We start from the raw sequence: 22,715 nt of genomic DNA, 5'->3' as shown, positions 1-22,715 counted from the left end.
AGTCAGACAGACAGTTATAAATGCTGAAACATGGGTGAAATGGTGAATCATGGGTGAAATGGCTTCACCTTCATCATGTTGTTGTTCTCCACTTTGGCCACCTCCAGTTTCGGCTGTAGGTCAACCAGCTCCTTCTTCATCTCACTCACCTACAGAGGGCGATGTGATCCACTGCAATAAATCACTGCACCAGCACTGCAATACATCACTGCGTTATATCACAGTATTACATGACCGCATTACGTCACTGCGTTACATCACTGCGCCAGCAGTGCAATCCACTGCAGTCCACTGCATTAATTCACTGCATTACATCACTGTATTACATCACCGCGACAGCAGTGTGATCCACAGTATTACATCACCGCATTACATCACTGTGGCAGCAGTGCGATACCCTCCATTATATCACAGTATTACATCACTGTGGCAGCAGTGCGATCCCCTGCATTACATCACAGTATTACATCACTGCGATCGCCTGCATTGGGGCACCTGGGACTCGGCGAAGGCCAGCTTGTCCAGGCCGTTGGTGTAGCGTTTCTTGGCTCTCATGACGGCATCGCGTTTCTGAGTGAGGAGCTGGCGGAAGGCGGCGATCAGCTCCAGGTAGGAGGTGGGAGTGACGTAGTTGTGGCGTCCCAGTTCAGACAGGAACCTGCGGAGGCAGCACTGGGTCAGTTCTGCAGCACTGAGCGCCGTACGGGGGGGTGGGGGGGGGCTCACCTGAGGGACAGGTTAATGGTGGAGGTGTGGCTGTACGAGGGGGCAGGGCTCACCTGTGGGACAGGTTAATGGCGGAGGTGTGGCTGTACGGGGGGGCAGGGTTCACCTGTGGGATAGGTTAATGATGGAGGTGTGGCTGTACGGGGGAGCGGGGCTCACCTGTGAGACAGGTTAATGGCAGAGGTGTGGAAGGTCTTGCAGAGAATGATGACTTCCTGCCGCTCGTGGTCACTCAGCTCCAGGCTCTCCAGGAACTTGTAGGCCACTCGCTCCAGCGCCTCCTCTGGCCAGGGCTGGAAGTGCACCCAGGGTGTTAATTATCACACGGTGGAGCTGGGTCAAGCGGCTATCCTTAATATTTCAGTTCTGGTGGATTTGGCGACATCTGTGGTTATTGGTGGTCACAAAAGTCACACTACAAATACCAGGGATCCACTCGAAACTAAGCCATTAGGCTACTACCAGCACATCGACTGCTCATTTCTCTTCGAAGACAATCCAGCTGTAGTGTATTTTGGAGAAAGAAGACTGCCTAGAGACAACCAACAATGCCACCTGACATGGTAATATTGAGTAGCATATCTAACCGAATCTTAAAGATGCTTTGTGGATTTTAGACGCTTGCTATTCCGCATTGGGCACCCAATGTGTGTGGGTCATCGTTTCTGAATACTTGGCAGGATTGTTGCACCCGACACCACCAGTGGAAAACCGCATATGGAGGAGTAATGTCCGAATGCAAACACATTAAATCAATATTTTTACAAATATACAGAGCGGGGAGGGGAGGGGGATTTAGAGCACCTGGGGGAGGGGTCAGGGGGCACAGAGCCTGGGGGGCACACAGCCTGCCGGCGGTGGTGGGGAGGGTCGGGGGGCACAGAGCCTGGGGGGTGGGGGGCACACAGCCTGCTGGCGGTGGTGGGGAGGGTCGGGGGGGCACAGAGCCTGGGGGGTTGGGGGGAGGGTCGGCGGGGGCACAGAGCCTGGGGGGGGGGGGGGGCACACAGCCTGCCGGCGGTGGTGAGGGGGGGCAGACCTGGAACCAGTCGATGGTGCAGCAGTTGATGAGGGAGGGGAACTGGCGCAGGCGGTTGCGGAAGGCGTCGCCGATGGGGCTGAAGGCCACCACGATGTGCAGGTTCTCCCGGCAGCGCGTCACGAAGAAGGCGAAGAGCGCCAGCGGGCTGAGCTCTGCGTCCCGGCTGCCCGCCTGGGCCACGGGCCGCACCGCCTGGGGGGGGCGAAGGGGGGGACAGAACTGAGACTCAGACAGCTTAATTCAGTTTACTCCATATTCCCTATAATAATGGTAATAATAATGCTCAGAATCACTGCAGGGCAACAAAACCTCATGTAATGCAAATGTGTTCTTAACGTACGCATTCAGCCTACAAGGGCGTGTTTTGTTTTTGCTGATTTAGGCAAAACCTACTCATAGGTAGAAAATAACACCCTGTTCCTGTTCAGCTGCACATTTTCTCCAATAATCATCATAAGAGCAGGATACAGAAAACACTGGAATCAAACTGAATTCAAAACATAACTTCTGTAAGGCCCACTACCCATTATAGGCTACTACGGTACAAGTGAGGAAAGAAGGTTGATAGTCCAGTCCAGGGGTTCCCAAACTCGGTCCTGAGGCCCCCTGCTCAACCACAATCGCAAAAATGTCTTTCAGGGTGGTGGAATGAAAAATGATTGGCTGATGGTAAACGGGGCGAAGCTGAACAGTCTGTCGGTGAGGCTCCTGGTTTTACCTCCATGATTTCCTGCTTCTCATCCACAGCAAAGATGTTGGGCACTTCGCCCGTGTTCAGCAAGCTGTCCACATCCTCCAGGAAGGCCTCCTCCTTAATCTGGGCATCTGTGAGCAGGAACACCGTCTGCTCCCCCTTCACACCGGCACTCTTCAGCAAGCGCTGCACAGAGCACAGCACAGTCTCAGCACAGTCTAAGCACGGCACAGTACAGTTACAGTACAGTCACAGCACAGTCACAGCACAGTCTGAGCACAGTGTACTCAGAACAAAGCACAGTTACAGAACAGTACAGTTACAGCAGTCACAGCAAAGTCTGAGCACAGTGCACTCAGAGCAAAGCAGTTACAGCACAGTAGTTGTAGCACAGTCACAGCAAAGCACAGCACAGTCACAGCACAGTCTATGCACAGCACAGTAGTTACAGCACAATCACAGCACAGTCTGAGCACACTGCACTCAGAGCACAGCACAGCACAGTAACAGCACAGTCTGAGCACAGTACACTCAGAGCAAAGCACAGTTACAGCACAGTATAGTTATAGCACAGTCACAGCAAAGCACAGTACAGTTACAGCACAGTCACAGCACAGTCTGAGCACAGTGCACTCAGAGCAAAGCACAGTTACAACACAGCTCCATCATTTATGGAGCACTGTGAGGTCATACAAGAAGTGGTTAAGGTGGGAGACAGTACCTTCAGCACTGTGATGTCATACAGGAAGTGGTAACCTAGGAGACAGTACCTTCAGGTCGTCTCTCCACTCGTTCATGCCGTAGCTCTTGGAGATTTCCGGCTGAAAGATGGTCATCTTGGACATGGAGGTGGCGAGCCGTGTGAGCGACTGTCTCCCGCTGCCCCCCACCCCCACCAGGAGCGCGTTCCCCCCCGGCTGCTTCAGAACACGGCTGATCCGGGACAGGTGCTCCAGAACGTACCTGCAGGGGTGGACAGCGCACCGCTCTGCTTACCAAAAACAAGAGCTCCACCGGCTAATCAGTACTCAATAACAATAATAACTCCACAGGCTAATCAATAACACCACAATCAATAATCAATAAAACTCATTAAAAACCAGGAAGACACTGAAACCCTCCAGAAGCTAGCAGAAGAGAGAAAAGCTAGCGCCCAGGCTCTCAGTTCCATTTCCCACCAGCCTGTGCGGTGCCCTCTGACCTGCTGAAGCCCGAGAGTCACATGACCCCGGCACACAGCGCCATACCGGCCGCAGTGCTCAGTGCCCCCTGTCTGCTGGATGGTGTACTGCGGTCAGTACCTATCACAGCAGATTCACACTGCATTCATCTTCAGAGACATTTTAAAGGCAAATGTCTGACTTTAAGGACATTTCTGGCTACGTTTTGGGCTGCAGGTCAGGACAGCCTGGAGTTTTCCGCATACAGACCTTAAGACTCACAGGCAGCAGTACAGGACGTCAGGCTCCTCAGTTGACAGATGCCATTTTTTATTATTTACCCTGACTTTCCAAAAACAGAGGGATATTTGAATACTTTCCTAGACTTTTCCATAACTTTCCAGGATGTAAATGTTTTCCAGGATTTTCCATGGTTTTCTGTCGGTACCCTGCATGTGGCAGGCCGAGCAGAAGCAGTAAAACCGCTGCCTCTCGCGCACTGTGGTGGCAGAGTGCAGACACGCGCTTACCGGAAGATGACCAGGTTCATGCGGTTCTTGTGGGTCTGGTTGTACTCGTCCAGGCAGAGCTCCACCACCTGGCTGAAGCTGTCCATGGACGGCACCTCAGCGTACAGACGCTCGCTGTCCTCCAGGTCGGGGTTCATGTAGTCCCCAAAAAGCAGGTTCCGCATGTCCTCCTCACACAGCTACCCACAACACACGCACAGGGGCGTGCGCGCACACACACACACAAGTGCGCACACACGCACACACATGCACACACATACACACATGCACACATGTGCGCACACACACACACGCATGCATACACGCACACACACACACACATGCACACAAGTGCGCACGCACACACAGACACAGACACACACGTACACACGCACACACACAAGTGCAGACACATATGCATGCACACGTATGCACACACACACACACATGCACACACACAAGTGTACACACATGCACACAAGTGTGCACACATGAACACGCGCACACACACACAAACAGGTCAGGTGGACAGCAGTTCAAAAGATTTAGATTTATAAAAAGTGGATTCAACAGCAGTGTAAATGTCGTCACAATGACCTACACAACCAAAGTACAGTCAAAGTGTATTAGGTTACAGTGTGTTAGGTTACAGAATGTTAAATCATAGTTTGTCAGGTTAAAGTGTGTCAGGTTAAAGTGTGTTAGGTTATAGTGTGTTGGATTATAGTGTGTTATTTCTTACAGGCCTGTTGTCTTGTTTCAGATAGCTGAACACAGCATCAAAGTTCTCTCGGAAATGTTCCTTCACGATGTCGTTCATCAGCTTGTACAGCCACGCCCGGTCCTTGTCGTCCACCAGGCGGTCGTAGAAGACGCGGAAGACCTCGTGCACAAACAGGTGGATCATGGTGTGCTTGCTCTCCAGCGACTCCTTCTGCAGCAGCAGGCAGCCGCGCACCACCCGCGAGAAATCCCGCAGGTTAAAGGTGTAATGCGACTTAGCAGGGGTGGGCAGCAGGTTCTGCATGGCCTTTTTATACACCTGTAACATACACACCTCACAGTCTTACACACCTATAACACACACCTTACAGTCTTACACACCTCTAACAGACACACCATACAGTCTTACACACCTGTACCAGACACATCTTACAGTCTTACACACCTGTAACAGACACACCCCACAGTCTTACACACCTATAACACACACCTCACAGTCTTACACACCTGTAACAGACACACCTCACAGTCTTACACACCTGTAACAGACACACCTCACAGTCTTACACACCTGTAACAGACACACCCCACATTCTTACACACCTTGCATCAGGGTGACTGATTAAAAAAAGAGACTTACCTCCATCGTTGCCACGACGATCTGGTTGCCCATGGTGAAGTACTCGGGCGGGAAGGCGCTGTTGCGCAGGTAGAAGCTGACGATGTGGGAGAAGATGTGCACCATGGTGCTGTCGCTGAAGGTGTTGATGCTGCAGATGTTGAAATGGCGGAGGAAGCGGGGGGTGACGGCATTGCGGCCGCCGCCAGGGGGGCCCATGGCCGAGATCAGCTGCAGATCCACCAAGGTGATGGTGGACGTGTCCTTCAGGTCATACCTGCAGCACCCAACCAATCACCATCATACTGACAGCAGGGTGTGTGTGTGTGTGTGTGTGTGTGTGTGTCTGCTTGTATGTGTGTGTGTATAGTGTGTATGTGTGTGTGTATAGTGTGTGTGTGTGTGTGTATTTGTATAATGTGTGTGTGTGTGTAGTGTGTGTGTTTTTATAATGTGTGTGTGTGTGTGTAGTGTCTGTAGTGTGTGTGTATACTGTGTGCGTGTATAGTGTGTGTGTGTGTATAGTGTGTGTGTGTGTTTGTATAATGTGTGTGTGTGTGTGTGTGTGTGTAGTGTCTGTAGTGTGTGGTAACTGTGTGGTGTTGTGTGTGTGTGTGTGCTGTAGTGTGTGGTGTATAGTGTGTGTGTTTGTATATGAGTGTGTGTGTGTGTGTGTGTGTGTGTGTGTATAGTGTGTGTGTGTGTTTGTATAATGTGTGTGTGTGTGTGTGTGTGTGTAGTGTCTGTAGTGTGTGTGTATACTGTGTGCGTGTATAGTGTGTGTGTGTGTGCGTGTGTATGTGTGTGTATAGTGTGTGTGTGTTTGTATAATGAGTGTGTGTGTGTGTGTGTGTGTGTGTATAGTGTGTGTGTGTTTGTATAATGAGTGTGTGTGCTCCTCACCAGTTGCCGTGGTCAAAGTACTGTCGTAGCAACTCCACAGGAGGCTGAGCTCCAAACTGCTCCAGCGCCGGCTGTCATGTCCAAAATCAATTCTGTCCCACAACGACATACACTTCTCCCCAGGGCGGCCCAAAACACAGCCTTGCCTCTTATCCAGAGGGACATGAGAGTTCTGGAACACAGCGAGGAGACAGAGAGAGAGGAGTGGAGAGGGGGAGAGACAGGTGGGACCTGTGGCTCTGGTTAGTGCTGGCGTAGGTGGGACAGAGAGGCCCTTACCTGGCTCTGGTTAGTGCTGGTGTAGGTGAGACAGAGAGGCCCTTACCTGGCTCTGGTTAGCACTGGTGTAGGTGAGACAGAGAGGCCCTTACCTGGCTCTGGTTAGCGCTGGTGTAGGTGAGACAGAGAGGCCCTTACCAGGCTCTGGTTAGCGCTGGTGTAGGTGCTACAGAAAGGCCCTTACCTGGCTCTGGTTAGCGCTGGTGTAGGTGCTACAGAGAGGCCCTTACCTGGCTCTGGTTAGCACTGGTGTAGGTGAGACAGAGAGGCCCTTACCTGGCTCTGGTTTGCGCTGGTGTAGGTGCTACAGAAAGGCCCTTACCTGGCTCTGGTTTGCGCTGGTGTAGGTGCTACAGAAAGGCCCTTACCTGGCTCTGGGTAGTGCTGGTGTAGGTGCTATAGGGAGACCCTTACCTGGCTCTGGTTAGTGCTGGTGTAGGTGCTATAGAGAGACCCTTACCTGGCTCTGGTTAGCACTGGTGCGAGCAGAGAAGTTGATGAAAAAGGGAAGGTAGCGGTCCTTGTCCAGGTTGTTCATGAGTTTCTCTTTGACGTACACAGACTTCCCTGTGCCTGTGGGGCCCACGAAGAGCAGCGGCCTTCAAATGAACCAATCAGAGACAACATCACAATCACAGCATTACAACAGCCAATCAGAGGCAACATCACACTCACTGCGTCACTGGAACCAATCAACATCACAACATCACAACCATGAGGTGCCAAAGGAACCAATGAGAGAATGGACACAGACTGGATAGGGGCTATCTAAGGAACAGTTGGACTGCAGCTTTGCCCCAGGGTAGGGTTGGGTAGGGTAGGGTGGGGCAGGGTGGGGCGGGGTGGGGCGCAGGCGGCGGCCAGCTTACGTTCCATACTGGATGCACAGGTCCATCAGGTAGGTGTAGCGCACGGTGTCGATGGTGGGGACGATGATGTCCTGCACCTTGGTGTTCTTGTCTCCCAGGTTGATGTTCTTGATCGCCTCGTTCCAGGGAACCCAACGACCTCGCCCTTTAAACTGAAACAGGCACACAGATTCAGCTGTCTGGAGTCGGACACGTGTGCTGGAACGCACACACACACGTGTGACACAGCATCACACTGAACCTCAGAGTAGCACACACATGCACACACACACGTACACACGCAAACACACGCACACACACGCACACACGTGTGACACAGCATCACACTGAACCTCAAAGAGTAGTGCACAAACACACACACCCACACACACACGTACGTACGTACACACAAACACATGTACACACACACGCACATGCACACGCACACACGTGTGTGACACAGCATCACACTGTACCTCAAAGGAGTAGTGCACAAACACACAGTGTACCTCAAAGGAGTAGTCATACACCAGGCCCTTCTCCTCAAAGGGACACTCCCATTTCTCCACCTCCTCAGGAATAGGGTGCTCCTCCATCTTCCCAGAGAGGATTTCCCTCAGGAACTCATCGAACTTCTCTCTACTGTCTGTGTCACAGCTGCCCCCCACAGACCACACCAGAGAAAAGGCGAAAGCCCCCTGCAGCGGGGAGGGGGGAGGAGTTACAGACCCTCACAGACCCCGCGGCCCCAAAACCTCCTCCCAACTGAGAGAAGGACAACATAGGCAGCTTTTTAGTGTCAAAATCTGTCAACCGCAGAACCTGTCATTACACCCAACACACAGATCTGCTGGTCAGTGCTGTGGTGAGATCTGCTGGTCAGTGCAGTGGTGAGATCTGCTGGTCAGTGCATTGGTGAGATCTGCTGGTCAGTGCAGTGGTGAGATCTGCTGGTCAGTACTGTGGTGAGATCTGCTGGTCAGTGCTGTGGTGAGATCTGCTGGTCAGTGCTGTGGTGAGACCTGCTGAACAGGGTTTTGATGGAAAGGCTATGTAGGTGCCTATCTCACTGTGTTACCCCACACCCCAAAGCTGGAGACCCACCATGATCCACATGCGGATGTTCTTGTGGGCGGAGTCTTGCTTGAGAGGTTCTGTCAGCAGCATCTGAAAGAGGCGTGTCAGGGACACCACGGTGTTGCTGTTGTTTGTGGTCACCACTTCCTGTAGGGGGGAGGCACAGGGGTGAGTACAGGGGTGAGTTTAGGACTGAGTATAGGGGTGAGTTTAGGACTGAGTATAGGACTGAGTATAGGGGTGAGTTTAGGACTGAGTATAGGGGTGAGTTTAGGACTGAGTATAGGACTGAGTATAGGGGTGAGTTTAGGACTGAGTATAGGGGATACTCTAAGGGCGAGTATAGGGGTTACTCTCAGGGTGAGTACAGGGATGAGTATAGGAGGGGTGACTCTCAAAAGAAACCCCTAGGGGCGAGACCCACCCTGCAGTGTTTCCGTAGCATCCTGAGTGACGGGGGGAGCAGCCAATAGAAAAGCTGTGTGAGGAGGGCGGAGTTGTTTGGGGCCTGCAGCAGCTCAGGCAGAGTGTTGAGCCAGGAGGTGAGGAGGGGCTCCCAGCCCAGCTGAGACGGCTCCATGTAAATCATCCCACAGCGGCTCACTGTGGCGGGCTGGACAGGCACAAGCAACCAATCACACGATCAATATACACAACCCAACCAATCACACGACCAATATACACCAACCAACCAATCACACGACCAATATACACCAACCAACCAATCACACAATCAATATACACCAAGCAACCAATCACACAATCAATATACACCAAGCAACCAATCAGACAATCAATATACACCAACCAACCAATCACACAATCAATATACACCAAGCAACCAATCACACAATCAATCACACAACCAATCAATACACCAACCAACCAATCACACAATCAATACACCAGTCAATCACACAACCAACCAAGTGCAGGTGAGGGTGTGGTCAGACAGGTGTGCACTGCAGTTGAGGGCGTGGTCAGACAGGTGTGCACTGCAGGTGAGGGTGTGGTCAGACAGGTGTGCACTACAGAGGTGCGTTCAAGTTCAGCGAACAGAGGCGAATGTTCGTGGCGAACATGATTTCTTTGAACAGTTCAATTTGAACAGCTTTTTACGAACATTCCAAATTGTTTGCATTAAACATTTCAGACATGGCGACGAGAGCGTTTGTACTCACAGCCGCTTCTGTGATCATCAATGATTAAAAAAAAACAATAGCCAGCTAGCGAACAATAATAACATTGGCTAGCATTAGCAATAACATTATTGAAAAAACTGATCACACTGTGGCATCTTCAATTGAAATATCCATCTGGGAACATTTCCCTCAGTCCAGCGTCCATTTTTGTTCGCCGCAAAATACCTTTTCAGACCGTTCGCTTATGTTTGCAAACGTTCGCGGTGAACACAAAGCTAACGAAAAAAAGTTTGAAATAGTTTGCATACGTTTGCAAATGTTCGCCTTATTCGCTGAACTTGAACGCACCTCTGGTGAGGGCGTGGTCAGACAGGTGTGCACTGTAGTTGAGGGCGTGGTCAGACAGGTGTGCACTGCAGGTGAGGGTGTGGTCAGACAGGTGTGGTCTCCACACGTACAGAGGCCTGGGACAGGTCCATGGCTTCAAAGATCAGACTCATCTGATTGGACATCTGGATGATTTCTCCACTCATCAAGCACAGCTGTCAGGGAAACAATAAAATTCACAGATTCATATTCACACATTCACAAGCACAGCAGTCAGAAACAGTAACATTTACACGTTCATATTCACACATTCACAGCCGTGAGGACGGGGCCGGGACTCCTGCCTTTTTGTTGTCGTCCAGCACTGTGTTCATGCTCTCAATCCACAACGTGTCGATGGGTCCGTCAAACACCACCCACTTCCTGTCCGGCGTTTCGGAAGAAGCAAACTCCCGAAACATGTTGGCCACGATTCCGTCAGCCCACTGCGAGAGAACAGAGGGCGGGGTCAGAGAAGGCGGGGTCACATTCTGGGCTAATCACAAGGCTGTTTTGATCAGCTGCAGTAGCTCCTCCCAGTGCTGTCCCAGAAGCCCCTGCGCTGGCAGCTGTCAGCACAGACACACCCCTACCTCAGAGGCCCCGCCCAAGACACGCCCGATCGGCTCCACACTGAGCAGAAAAGGGGGAGGGGGGTCAGAGTAAACGCAGCGTCCCTCACCTCGTGGGAAACGGGGTCAAACTGGCCGAACAGCTGGCCCATGGTGATGGATTTGGGGTTGACGGTACGGAACAGGACTTTCTCCTCCTCGTTGAACCCTTTCTCGTTCATCAGCGTGAGCGTGTCCGCCAGGACGTGCAGCACTTTGGTCTTTCCCGCAAAAGGCTCTCCCACCAACATAAACCTGCCCGCACACACACACACACACCCGCACACCGCACACACACACACACACACACACACACACACACACACACACACACACACACACACACACACCCGCACACACACACACACACACGCACACACGCACACACACACACACACACACACACACACACACACACACACACCACACACCACACACACCAGCACACACCAGCACACACACACCACCACGCACACACACACACCACAGACACACCAGACACACACCCGCAACACACACACACACACACCAGACAACCACACACACACCACCAGCACCACACACACAACACACACACACACAAGCACCACACACACACCAGCACACACACACACACACACACACACACACAGACAATGTGCTAAAAGTACACATATGGGGCTAACTCTACAGGCACATGTTCATGTATGGAGCTGATTAGGATTGGTCTGTCGGTTGGTAATTAACATGTTAACGTGCATGTCTCTGGATCTGGGCACTCACCCGTGTCGCACGATCATCATCTCGTACGTCTGAATCATCTTTTCCACAAAGACCTGCGTTGGCTGCACATTGTGGTTCTGACAGCATTCACTGGCACATTGCAGGAAGAGCTGCGATTAGCAACACAGAACAGGAGAAAGTGATTGAACGGGAGAAAGAGTGAACAGGAGAAAGAGCGAACAGGAGAAAGAGAGTGAACAGGAGAAGGAGGGTGAACAGGAGAAAGAGAGTGAACAGGAGAAGGAGGGTGAACAGGAGAAAGAGAGTGAACAGAGAAAGTGAACAGGAGGAGAGTGAACAGGAGAGAGTGAACAGGAGAAAGAGAGTGAACACTGAACAGGAGAAGGAGAGTGAACAGGAGAAAGAGAGTCAACAGGAGAAGGAGGGTGAACAGAGAAAGAGTGAACAGGAGAAAGAGAGTGAACAGGAGAAGGAGGGTGAGCAGGAGAAAGAGAGTGAACAGGAGAAAGAGTGAAGAGGAGAAACAGCGAACGGGAGAAGAAAAGAGGAGACAGTGAGCTTCCTGTTTAAGCAGGGTTAACCGGGCTGTGCTCTGGGGAAACTCACTGACCTGGTAGTCTGCCACAGGCAGGGAGATCCCGGGGAACAGGTCACTGGTGATCCCATTAAACAGCGGGATGTCATGAGACAGGAACTTGGGCTCGTTTACGTCCTTAATTGAGCGAAGTAGCTAAAGGTACAGATAAGTAAAAAGAAAGTCACTTCAATAAACTACATAAATATATATACATATAAATATGAGGCATTTCATTTAAAGCTCTTACAAGGATATCTTCATTCTCATCTGGGAACTTTAGTTTAAGGTTTCCGGCAGCCACCAGGACAGCTTTGACAGCGCGCATGCCGTAATCGTAGTGGAACTGGGAGGACAGCTGCTCAGAGCACAGTCTGTAGGTCATCACGATCTTCACCGACAGCGGCTTGGCATTGAGGAACCCGTAGGAGTACAGCGAGATCTCTGCTATCAGCGCGTAGTTAGGGACCATCATGGCCACCGTCCTGAACAACACCTGCAACACGACAGCAACCAATCACAGGACTGCGGCGCAGGACAGCAACCAATCACAAGACTGCTGCAACAGAACAGGGACCAATCACAGGACTTTCAGGCTGATTGGAGGACAGGAGGGGAGGAGAGGAGAACAGGAGGAGAAGAGGAGAGGAGAACAGGAGGAGAGGAGGAGAGGAGAAGAGGAGGGACCTTCAGGTTGTCGGGCAGCTCAGAGCGGCCAGCGTATCCTGGGTTCATGGTGATGGCCACGAAGCAGTTGGGGTTGAGGCGAAGCTCGGTGCCCTCGAAGTCGAAGCTCTCCATCTTCATCTCGATGGCCCGCTGAATGCAGAGGATCTGCTGCGCCACCACCGACAGCACCTCCAGCTCGATGCGGTTAAACTCGTCAAAACATGCCCAGGCCCCCGATGACGCCAGGCCTTTAAAAAACTGCCAGAACAAACCAACCAATCAGCCGCCTTCATTTGGCAAACTGACTAATCACAAAAACGTTTACAGAATCTGCTCATTTTTGTCATAACAGGAACTCTTCTGGAAACAGCATCAACATCTGTACACGATGCATCCTTCAGTGGTACAGCGAATGGGTGTTACTGTGTACAGGTGTACAGGGTGTGGGTGCTACTGTCTGCAGGTGTACAGGGTGTGGGTATGACTGTGTACAGGTGTACAGGGTGTTGTGTGACTGTGTACAGGTGTACACGGTGTGGGTGTTACTGTGTACAGGTGTACAGGGTGTAGGTGTGACTGTGTACAGGTGTACAAGGTGTGGGTGTGACTGTACAGGTGTACAGGGTGTGGATATGACTGTGTACAGGTGTACATGGTGTGGGTGTGACTGTGTACAGGTGTACGAGTGTACAGGGTGTTGGTGTGACTGTGTACAGGTGTACAGGGTGTTGGTGTGACTGTGTGCAGGTGTACGGGGTGTTGTGTGACTGTGTACAGGTGTACACGGTGTGGGTGTGACTGTGTACAGGTGTACACGGTGTGGGTGTTACTGTGTACAGGTGTACAGGGTGTAGGTGTGACTGTGTACAGGTATACAGGGTGTAGGTGTGACTGTGTACAGGTGTACAGTTGTACAGGTGTACTGGTGCACAGGTGTTTAGGCGTACAGGTGTGCGAGATGCGTACCTTTCCCATGGCGAGGTAATCCAGGCCGTCGGAGCAGTTGAACACCACGCACTGCACAGCCAGTGCTTTGGCCAGGTCTTTGGTGGTCTCAGTCTTGCCCGTACCTGCGGGTCCCTCCGGGGCCCCGCCCAGACTCAGGTAAAAGGCTCCAATCTGTAAGGGGACGGGGAGGGAGGAGTCAGCGCTGAGGCTGCGCGGCATCACGGCTCGCCGTGTTCCAGCTGCGCTTCTCGGGGCTTTACCAGCGTGCGGTAGCATCTGTCAGTCAGCGGGGTGATGACCAGCCGCGGGCAGTTGCCCAGGTACTCGTAGGCGTATTTGACGTCACAGTTGATGATGCGGACGCGCACGTTCTCGTTGTCCCAATAGTAGCGTAGCTGAGCCAGCCACTGGAAGTCTGTCTCATGGGACACGCCTGACAGGAGGAGGATGAAACAGCTGAGAGGTGAGAACACTAACCCACACACAGAGGATCACACCATATGACTGTATGACCATAGAGCTGAGAGCACTAACCCACACGATCCACATGATGTTGCTGGTACTAACCACACACAGGTACACATGACTGTATGACCATAGAGTACTGAGACGAGCTGTAGACACTGAACTAACCCACACACAGAGGTCACACCATATGACTGTATGACCATAGAGCTGAGAGCACTAACCCACACACAGAGGATCACGCCGTATGACTGTATGACCATAGAGTTGAGAGCACTAACCCACACACAGAGGATCACACCATATGACTGTATGACCATAGAGCTGAGAGAACTAACCCACACACCGAGGGTCACACCGTATGACTGTATGACCATAGAGCTGAGAGTACTAACCCACACACAGAGGGTCACACCATATGACTGTATGACCATAGAGCTGAGAGTACTAACCCACACACAGAGGGTCACACCGTATGACTGTATGACCATAGAGCTGAGAGCACTAACCCACACACTGAGGGTCACACCATATGACTGTATGACCATAGAGCTGAGAGGTTACACCACTAAGCCCTAAGCACACCAAGGGCCACACAATGATGCAGGATCTTTACGATTACGTTTTAAGGTACCTTTCTCAATCATCTCCATGACAACATCTCTGGCATGCACATCGATGGTGACCAGAGCACCCAGGGTGGTACGCGTCTGTTTGGGCAGCTTCCCTCTCACCAGCTCCACAATATCATTCAGCTGCTCCTGCAGCTGCTGGTAGTACAGCGTCAGACCCTGTAGAGAAGCAGGATCAGTGTTACAGCGTCAGACCCTGCAGAGAAGCAGGATCAGTGTTACAGTTTCAGACCCTGTGGAGAAGCAGGATCAGTGTTACAGCGTCAGACCCTGCAGAGAAGCAGGATCAGTGTTACAGCGTCAGACCCTGTAGAGAGAAGCAGGATCAGTGTTACAGCTTTAGACCCTGTAGAGCAGCAGCAGGATCAGTGTTACAGCGTCAGACCCTGCAGAGAAGCAGGATCAGTGTTACAGCGTCAGACTCTGTCGAGCAGCAGCAGGATCAGTGTTACAGCGTCAGACCCTGTGGAGAAGCAGGATCAGAGTTACAGCATCAGACCCTGTAGAGAAGCAGGATCAGTGTTACAGCGTCAGACCCTGTAGAGCAGCAGCAGGATCAGTGTTACAGCTTTAGACCCTGTAGAGCAGCAGCAGGATCAGCGTTACAGTTTCAGACCCTGTAGAGAGAAGCAGGATCAGTGTTACAGCTTCAGACCCTGCACAGAGAAGCAGGATCAGTGTTACAGCTTCAGACCCTTCAGAGAAGCAGGATCAGTGCTACAGCGTCAGACCCTGTGGAGCAGCAGCAGGATCAGTGTTACAGCGTCAGACCCTGTGGAGAAGCAGGATCAGTGTTACAGCGTCAGACCCTGTGGAGCAGCAGCAGGATCAGTGTTACTGCTTCAGACCCTGTAGAGAGCAGCTACTCTGTGGAATCCACAGTCATCTTCACCAAATACACAAAATGGACATGTTGAGATATTATGAAATGTATTAGTAAATGAAACACATTTCTATGATTTTAATATTTTACATTTATTTAGCAGATGCTTTTATCCAAAGCGACGTACAAAAGTGCTTATCAAGGTCATTGGAACAACTACAAAACACAGGTCCGATAAGGTACAATACTCATTTTGTACAGTTAATCATAGCCTTTACAATATTTTGATATATATTGTATTCTACCAATTTAAAAAACGTAAATAACTATTAAATGTACGTTATTAAAATGAAACCCATTTTCAGCACATACTGCCTGCTAATGAAAAGCCCACCTCAGGCCCACTGCCTATGGCCTCGTGCACCTCCAGGGTCCAGAACATCTGCGACGTGCACAGGACCACCTGACCGGGCCACTCCCGGACCCAGGCGCTCCGCGCACTCTCTGGGTAGGCCTGCAGCAAGAGAGCATGCGTCACCAACACAACGCCCCCATTTATATAGCGCCTTTACCCCAAGCGACACAGTAACACAATTACACAACACATTCATATTTATATAACCCCTCACAGGAAGAACTCTAAGGGCACAGGCACATGGTGTGTCAAAGAGGACAAGTACAGGTGTGGGGCGTGTCTGAGAGGACAGGTGCAGGGCATGTCTGAGAGGACAGGTGCAGATGCAGGGTGTGTCTGGGAGGACAGGTGCAGGTGCAGGGCGTGTCTGAGAGGGCAGGTGCAGGGTGTGTCTGAGAGGACAGGTACAGGTGCAGGGCATGTCTGAGAGGAAAGGTGTAGGGCGTGACTGAGAGGACAGGTGCAGGGCGTGTCTGAGAGGACAGGTGCAGGTGCAGGGCGTGTCTGAGAGGACAGGTGCAGGGCATGTCTGAGAGGACAGGTGCAGGGCATGTCTGAGAGGACAGGTGCAGGGCGTGTCTGGGAGGACAGGTGCTGGGCGTGTCTGGGAGGACAGGTGCTGGGCGTGTCTGAGAGGACAGGTGCTGGGCGTGTCTGAGAGGACAGGTGCTGGGCGTGTCTGGGAGGACAGGTGCTGGGCGTGTCTGAGAGGACAGGTGCAGGGCGTGTCTGAGAGGACAGGTGCAGGGTGTGTCTGAGAGGACAGGTGCAGGGCGCTCACCTCTTTGGAACGCCTGACCTCATCCCGTACGCTGCGCAGCATGATGTCCTCCACCTGCACCAGCCACTTCTCCACCGCGCCGCGAGCGTCAGAGGTGGAGATGCGCTCCAGCAGCTCCACCCGCTCGCCCTCGCTGCTGTACATGGCCTGGATGTCCAGGTTGGGCAGGAAGTCCAGCTTGGCGATGCCCTCAAAGCACTTCTTCAGGTGAGGCTGCACACGCAGGGGGTCCTTGGTCTCAGACAGAATCTCCAGCATCTCGTCGTTCGACAGGAAGAAGAACCTGCGTCCGAAGGAACCGGAAATGCAAATTAAAAAATAATTCTAAATGAAATGCTGCAGCAGTGTGTGTGAAGCTGTACGGTATATGGACTTCAGCACTGAGTATTCAGGCAGGGAGTGCACACCGTGGGAAGAACAGTCTTTTCTTCTCCAGGTAAGCGTTCAGCCCTTTCATGATTTTATCCAGAAGCTCGTTGGAATCCTGCAGTTTCTCCAGCAAGCCGGGCAGCGATGTCGCTGGCAGAATCTGCAATCACAGCACAGACGTCAGCTGCCACACATGCAGCGGGCTGCACAGGGGTCACGCGAGGATTGTGGCTCCTGAACATGGCACTATATGTAAAATTCACCATGCTAATTTAAATGCACAGTATGTTAATAACATACTGGGTACTACAGACTCTAACACAGTGCCCTGACACAGACTCTAACACAGTGTCCTGACTCCTGACACAGACTCTAACACAGTGCCCTGACACAGACTCTAACATAGTGTCCTGACCAGACAGGACGCTGTCTTAACGCAGTGCTCTGACTCCTCACAGACTCTAACACAGTGTCCTGACTCCTGACACAGACTCTAACACAGTGCCCTGACACAGACTCTAACATAGTGTCCTGACCCAGCACAGGGAGCGCACCTTGGGGTCTTTAACGCAGTGCTTCATGACCTCCCTCCAGTGTGCGCTGACGGTCTGGAACAGACGCCCCTCCTCAGGCATCTGCTGCATGATGTCCTCAGAGGAGAAGATGGGCTCCAGGTACAGCCACTGCGCCTGCACCTTCAGCCACTCGTCTATGGTGTCCTGGATCCGAATCAGCCTCTCCTCCCACACCTGCAGCCCACACACCACACCAGGGTAGGGTGAGGTTAGGGGTGGGGTTGTGGAGTGGGGTTGTGGGGTAAGGGGTTGGGGTTATGGGTAGTGTTGTACGGCATGGTGGAGTTAGGGGTGGGGCTGTGGGTGGTGCTGCAGGAAAGGGTAGGGTTAGGGGTGGGGTTTTGGGGTTGGGGTGGGGAAGTGGAGTAGGGTGGGGTTGTAGGTAGTGTTGTAGGGCAGGGTGGGGTTAGGGGTGGGGTTGTGGAGTGGCATTGTGGGGTAAGGGGTGGGAGCTGTGGGTGGTGCTGAGGGTAGGTTAGGATTAGGGGTGGGGTTTTGGGGCTGGGGTGGGGTTGTGGAGTAGGGTGGGGTTAGGGGTGGGGTTGAGGGTGGTGTTGTAGGGCAGGGTGGGGTAGGGTGGGGGTTGTGGGTGCTGTTGTTGGGCAGGGTGGGGTTAGGGGTGGGGGTTGTGGGGCAGGGTGGGGTTGTGGGTGGTGTAAGGTCAGCGTACCCTGATCTGTGCCTCGAAGGGTTTGATGAAAGGAGAGCCACGCATGGTCTGAGTTTTTACGATCTGGTCATCCAGCATGGTCTGGATCTCATCCACGGAGGTGAGGATGGACACGCCCGACTCCCGGTAGGGGTGATGGCTGAAGGCCACAGTGTCCCACATCTCCACCATCGTCTGCATGGCCTTTTCCAGAGAGAACTCCTGCAGGACGGGCAGGGGGCACATCACAGTGTAAACGGCCATCACACATGACGCTAAGCAGGGCTTTGCACACAGTTCATTTATCTGTGAAACTATGCCATCAACAATGTCATAATGAAGAGGGGTGGGTTTTAAGCAGGGTGGTCAGTAGGGTGTGTAGGGTGACCCCACCTTGCTGGCGGCAACGCTGATGACCTCAAACTGCTCCAGGTAAGCGGAGAGGTTCTGTTTGAGCAGCTTGCGTAGGGTAGTGCCCGAGTCGGGCGTCAGGTCGTAGCCCACGATGCTGGACATCTCCGTCCAGTGCCTGGCCCGTATCCCAGGGTTACACAGGGTACACACCATGGGAACGTTTTCCTGGAGATACAACACTGGGTCTCAGAAACATCGTAATGCTACTCGTACCTTACTGAACCCGTGTTCAGCAGTTGTCTACGACCATGAAATGCACTTTTTTTGTACGTCGCTTTGGATAAAAGCGTCTGCCAAATTAATGTAATGTAGTGCCGTCTACTACTATTCCTGTGTAAAGTGTCTGCAGTGTTCACACACATGCAGTAACCATGCGGTTTGAGCAGAGCCATTCCGTGATTCTGCTGCACCTTGAAGTCCTTGACTTGCTCCATGACTCCGGTGCACATGAGGACAGACGGGCCGTCCTCCACCGTCCCTGGGGGTCGCCGAGCTTCCTGCTCCGCCTTTTTCTGCTTCTGCCGGAAGAACTTGAGCATCTTGTACACCTCCCTGAAGAACTCATCCACCTCCACCTCCATGCTCTCTCCGTTCAGATCCTGGAATGACCCATCCATCCACCTGCACACCAAGGCAGAGGCAACTCTGTCTAGAATTCCATTGCTGAGTCTTGGTTCATATTTGATCTGCAATTAATAGTTTGACTGTTCTATCTGAGTTTTATGAGCTGGGCATGTTATGACCTGGTCTAGCGTCAGACCATGACTGGGTGAATGATAAAGGAAATGAGTGGGGAATGGGTAAGGGAAACGTACTGCACACCGACCAGTAACTCTGATCCTCATCTGCCTATGTGCTGTGGTATGATGCTACTGTGGTGCTGTGGTATGATGGTACTGTGGTGCTGTGGTATGATGGTACTGTGGTGGTGTGGTATGATGGTGCTGTGGCATGATGGTACTGTGGTGGTGTGGTATGATGGTGCTGTGGTGCTGTGGTATGATGGTGCTGTGGTGGTGTGGTATGATGGTGCTGTGCATGATGATGCTGTGGTATGATGGTGCTGTGGTATGTAAATGTAAATGGACTGCATTTATATAGCGCTTTTATCCAAAGTGCTTTACAATTGATGCCTCTCATTCACCAGAGCATTTAGGGGTTAGGTGTTTTGCTCAGGGACACTTCGACACACCCAGGGTGGGGCTCGAACCGGCAACCCTCCGACTGCCAGACAACCGCTCTAACCTCCTGAGCTATGATGGTGCTGTGGTGCTGTGGCATGATGGTACTGTGGTATGATGGTGCTGTGGTGCTGTGGTATGATGGTACTGTGGTATGATGGTGCTGTGGTGCTGTGGTATGATGGTACTGTGGTATGATGGTGCTGTGGTGCTGTGGTATGATGGTACTGTGGTATGATGGTGCTGGTGCTGTGGTATGATGGTACGGTATGATGGTACTGTGGTAGATGGTGCTGGGGTGTGGTATGATGGTACTGTGGTATGATGGTGCTGTGGTGCTGGGGTATGATGGTACTGTGGTATGATGGTGCTGTGGTGCTGTGGTATGATGGTACTGTGGTATGATGGTGCTGTGGTGCTGTGGTATGATGGTACTGTGGTATGATGGTGCTGTGGTAAGATGGTACTGTGGTATGATGGTGCTGTGGCATGATGGTGCTGTGGTGGTGTGGTGGTGCAGGGGTATGATGGTACTGTGGTGGTGTGGTATGATGGTGCTGGGGTATGATGGTGCTGTGGTGGTGTGGTATGATGGTGCTGGGGTATGATGGTACTGCGGTATGACAGTGCTGTAGTATGATGGTGCTGTGGTATGATGGTGCAGTGGTGCTGTGGTATGATCGTGCTGTGGTATGATGGTACTGCGGTATGATGGTGCTGTAGAATGATGGTACTGTGGTATGATGGTACTGTGGTGGTGTGGTATGATGGTGCTGTGGTGCTGTGATATGATGGTAATGTGGTGGTGTGGTATGATGGTGCTGGGGTATGATGGTACTGTGGTGGTGTGGTGGTGTGGTATGATGGTGCTGTGGTATGATGGTGCTGGGGTATGATGGTACTGTGGTGGTGTGGTGGTGTGGTATGATGGTACTGCGGTGCTGTGGTATGATGGTGCTGTGGCATGATGGTACTGTGGTGGTGTGGTATGATGGTGCTGTGGTATGATGGTACTGTGGTGGTGTGGTATGATGGTGCTGTGGCATGATGGTACTGTGGTGGTGTGGTATGATGGTGCTGTGCATGATGATGCTGGGGTATGATGGGACTGTGGTGGTGTGGTATGATGGGACTGTGGTGGTGTGGTATGATGGTGCTGTGGTACTGTGGTATGATGGTGCTGTGGTACTGTGGTATGATGGTGCTGTGGTATGATGGGACTGTGGTGGTGTGGTATGATGGTGCTGTGGTGCTGTGGCATGATGGTGCTGTGGTACTGTGGTATGATGGTGCTGTGGTATGATGGTGCTGTGGTGCTGTGGTATGATGGTGCTGTGGTATGATGGTGCTGTGGTATGATGGTACTGTGGTGGTGTGGTATGATGGTGCTGTGGTGCTGTGGTATGATGGTACTGTGGTATGATGGTACTGTGGTATGACGGTGCTGTGGTGGTGTGGTGGTGTGGTATGATGGTGCTGTGGTATGATGGTACTGCAATATGATGGTGCTGGGGTATGATGGTACTGTGGTGGTGTGGTGGTGTGGTATGATGGTGCTGTGGTATGATGGTACTGTGGTGGTGTGGTATGATGGTGCTGTGGTGCTGTGGTATGATGGTACTGTGGTGGTGTGGTGGTGTGGTATGATGGTACTGTGGTGGTGTGGTGGTGTGGTATGATGGTGCTGTGGTATGATGGTACTGTGGTGGTGTGGTATGATGGTGCTGTGGTGCTGTGGTATGATGGTACTGTGGTGGTGTGGTGGTGTGGTGGTGTGGTATGATGGTGCTGTGGTATGATGGTACTGTGGTGGTGTGGTGGTGTGGATGATGGTGCTGTGGCATGATGGTACGTGGTGGTGTGGTATGATGGTGCTGTGGTGCTGTGGTATGATGGTACTGTGGTGCTGTGGTATGATGGTGCTGTGCATGATGATGCTGGAGTATGATGGGACTGTGGTGGTGTGGTATGATGGTACTGTGGTGCTGTGGTATGATGGTGCTGTAGCATGATGGTACTGTGGTATAATGGTACTGTAGTGGTGTGGTATTATGGTACTGTAGTGGTGTGGTATGATGGTATTGTGTTATGAGTAAATGCATGAAGTCCTCTGACTGCAGGTGTAGTACCCCTGTCCCTCACCTCTTTTCTGTTTTCTGCCATTTGAGGATCAGCCCAAACAGCTTGTGGTAGGGCTCCATGCTCTCCTTGATGGTCTCCAGTGCGGGGTAGGCGGTCAGATCCCACTCGTAAAGAGTCTCTTCCTTGTTGATGAAGGCGATGGCGTCCTCTGCTTCCTGGAGCCGCTTCTGGACTGCTTTCACATCAGCTACATACTGCAGGCCAACACAGAACTTTAGACCTGCTCAGCGTTTACTGAACATCCAACACAGAACTTTAGACCTGCTCAGCGTTTACTGAACATCCAACACAGAACTTTACACCCGCTTACTAAGGACATGCTGTGTGTATGAGTGTAGGGTGTTGTGAGGACATGCTGTGTGTATGAGTCTGGTGTGTGTTGTGAGGACATGCTGTGTGTATGAGGCCGGTGTGTGTTGTGAGGACATGCTGTGTGTATGACTGTATTGTGTGTTGTGAGGACATGCTGTGTGTATGAGTCTGCTGTGTGGAGTGGAATATGTCCCAGTACCTGCTGCATCATTTCCAGCTCACAGCACTCTGCAAACTCCTCCAGTCTGTTACCCAGCTTCTCCAGCTCCAGAACCAGCCTCTCCCTGCGGACCAGAAGCTCTTCCTCCCCTTTACGCTTCGCGCTTAATAAAACCTGCAGGGGG

The 22,715-nt window shown here is 52.0% G+C and overlaps 1 protein-coding gene across 1 annotated transcript in view; it reads right to left on the bottom strand.

The window, feature by feature from the left end:
- Positions 1-22,715, bottom strand: part of dnah12 (dynein, axonemal, heavy chain 12) — a 52,061-nt gene that overhangs the window by 18,662 nt on the left and 10,684 nt on the right. Inside the window, 35 exon segments of the mRNA XM_064300351.1 lie at positions 69-149; positions 496-658; positions 886-1,019; positions 1,766-1,960; positions 2,487-2,648; positions 3,233-3,425; positions 4,153-4,331; positions 4,874-5,173; positions 5,495-5,750; positions 6,377-6,459; positions 6,462-6,548; positions 7,116-7,254; positions 7,525-7,676; positions 8,013-8,201; positions 8,608-8,727; positions 9,005-9,193; positions 10,181-10,264; positions 10,394-10,534; positions 10,771-10,954; positions 11,462-11,571; positions 12,033-12,152; positions 12,247-12,492; positions 12,684-12,923; positions 13,632-13,784; positions 13,874-14,046; positions 14,713-14,869; positions 15,928-16,047; positions 16,730-17,012; positions 17,137-17,258; positions 17,653-17,847; positions 18,344-18,544; positions 18,716-18,901; positions 19,147-19,357; positions 22,060-22,253; positions 22,571-22,705. Coding sequence (XP_064156421.1) covers positions 69-149; positions 496-658; positions 886-1,019; positions 1,766-1,960; positions 2,487-2,648; positions 3,233-3,425; positions 4,153-4,331; positions 4,874-5,173; positions 5,495-5,750; positions 6,377-6,459; positions 6,462-6,548; positions 7,116-7,254; positions 7,525-7,676; positions 8,013-8,201; positions 8,608-8,727; positions 9,005-9,193; positions 10,181-10,264; positions 10,394-10,534; positions 10,771-10,954; positions 11,462-11,571; positions 12,033-12,152; positions 12,247-12,492; positions 12,684-12,923; positions 13,632-13,784; positions 13,874-14,046; positions 14,713-14,869; positions 15,928-16,047; positions 16,730-17,012; positions 17,137-17,258; positions 17,653-17,847; positions 18,344-18,544; positions 18,716-18,901; positions 19,147-19,357; positions 22,060-22,253; positions 22,571-22,705 — 5,877 coding nt within the window.

The sequence above is a fragment of the Anguilla rostrata genome, chromosome 11, assembly GCF_018555375.3.
Source record: "Anguilla rostrata isolate EN2019 chromosome 11, ASM1855537v3, whole genome shotgun sequence".
Lineage (NCBI taxonomy): Eukaryota > Metazoa > Chordata > Actinopteri > Anguilliformes > Anguillidae > Anguilla > Anguilla rostrata.
Note: the sequence above shows the minus strand (reverse complement) of the source record. Positions and strands in the feature narration are given on the sequence as shown.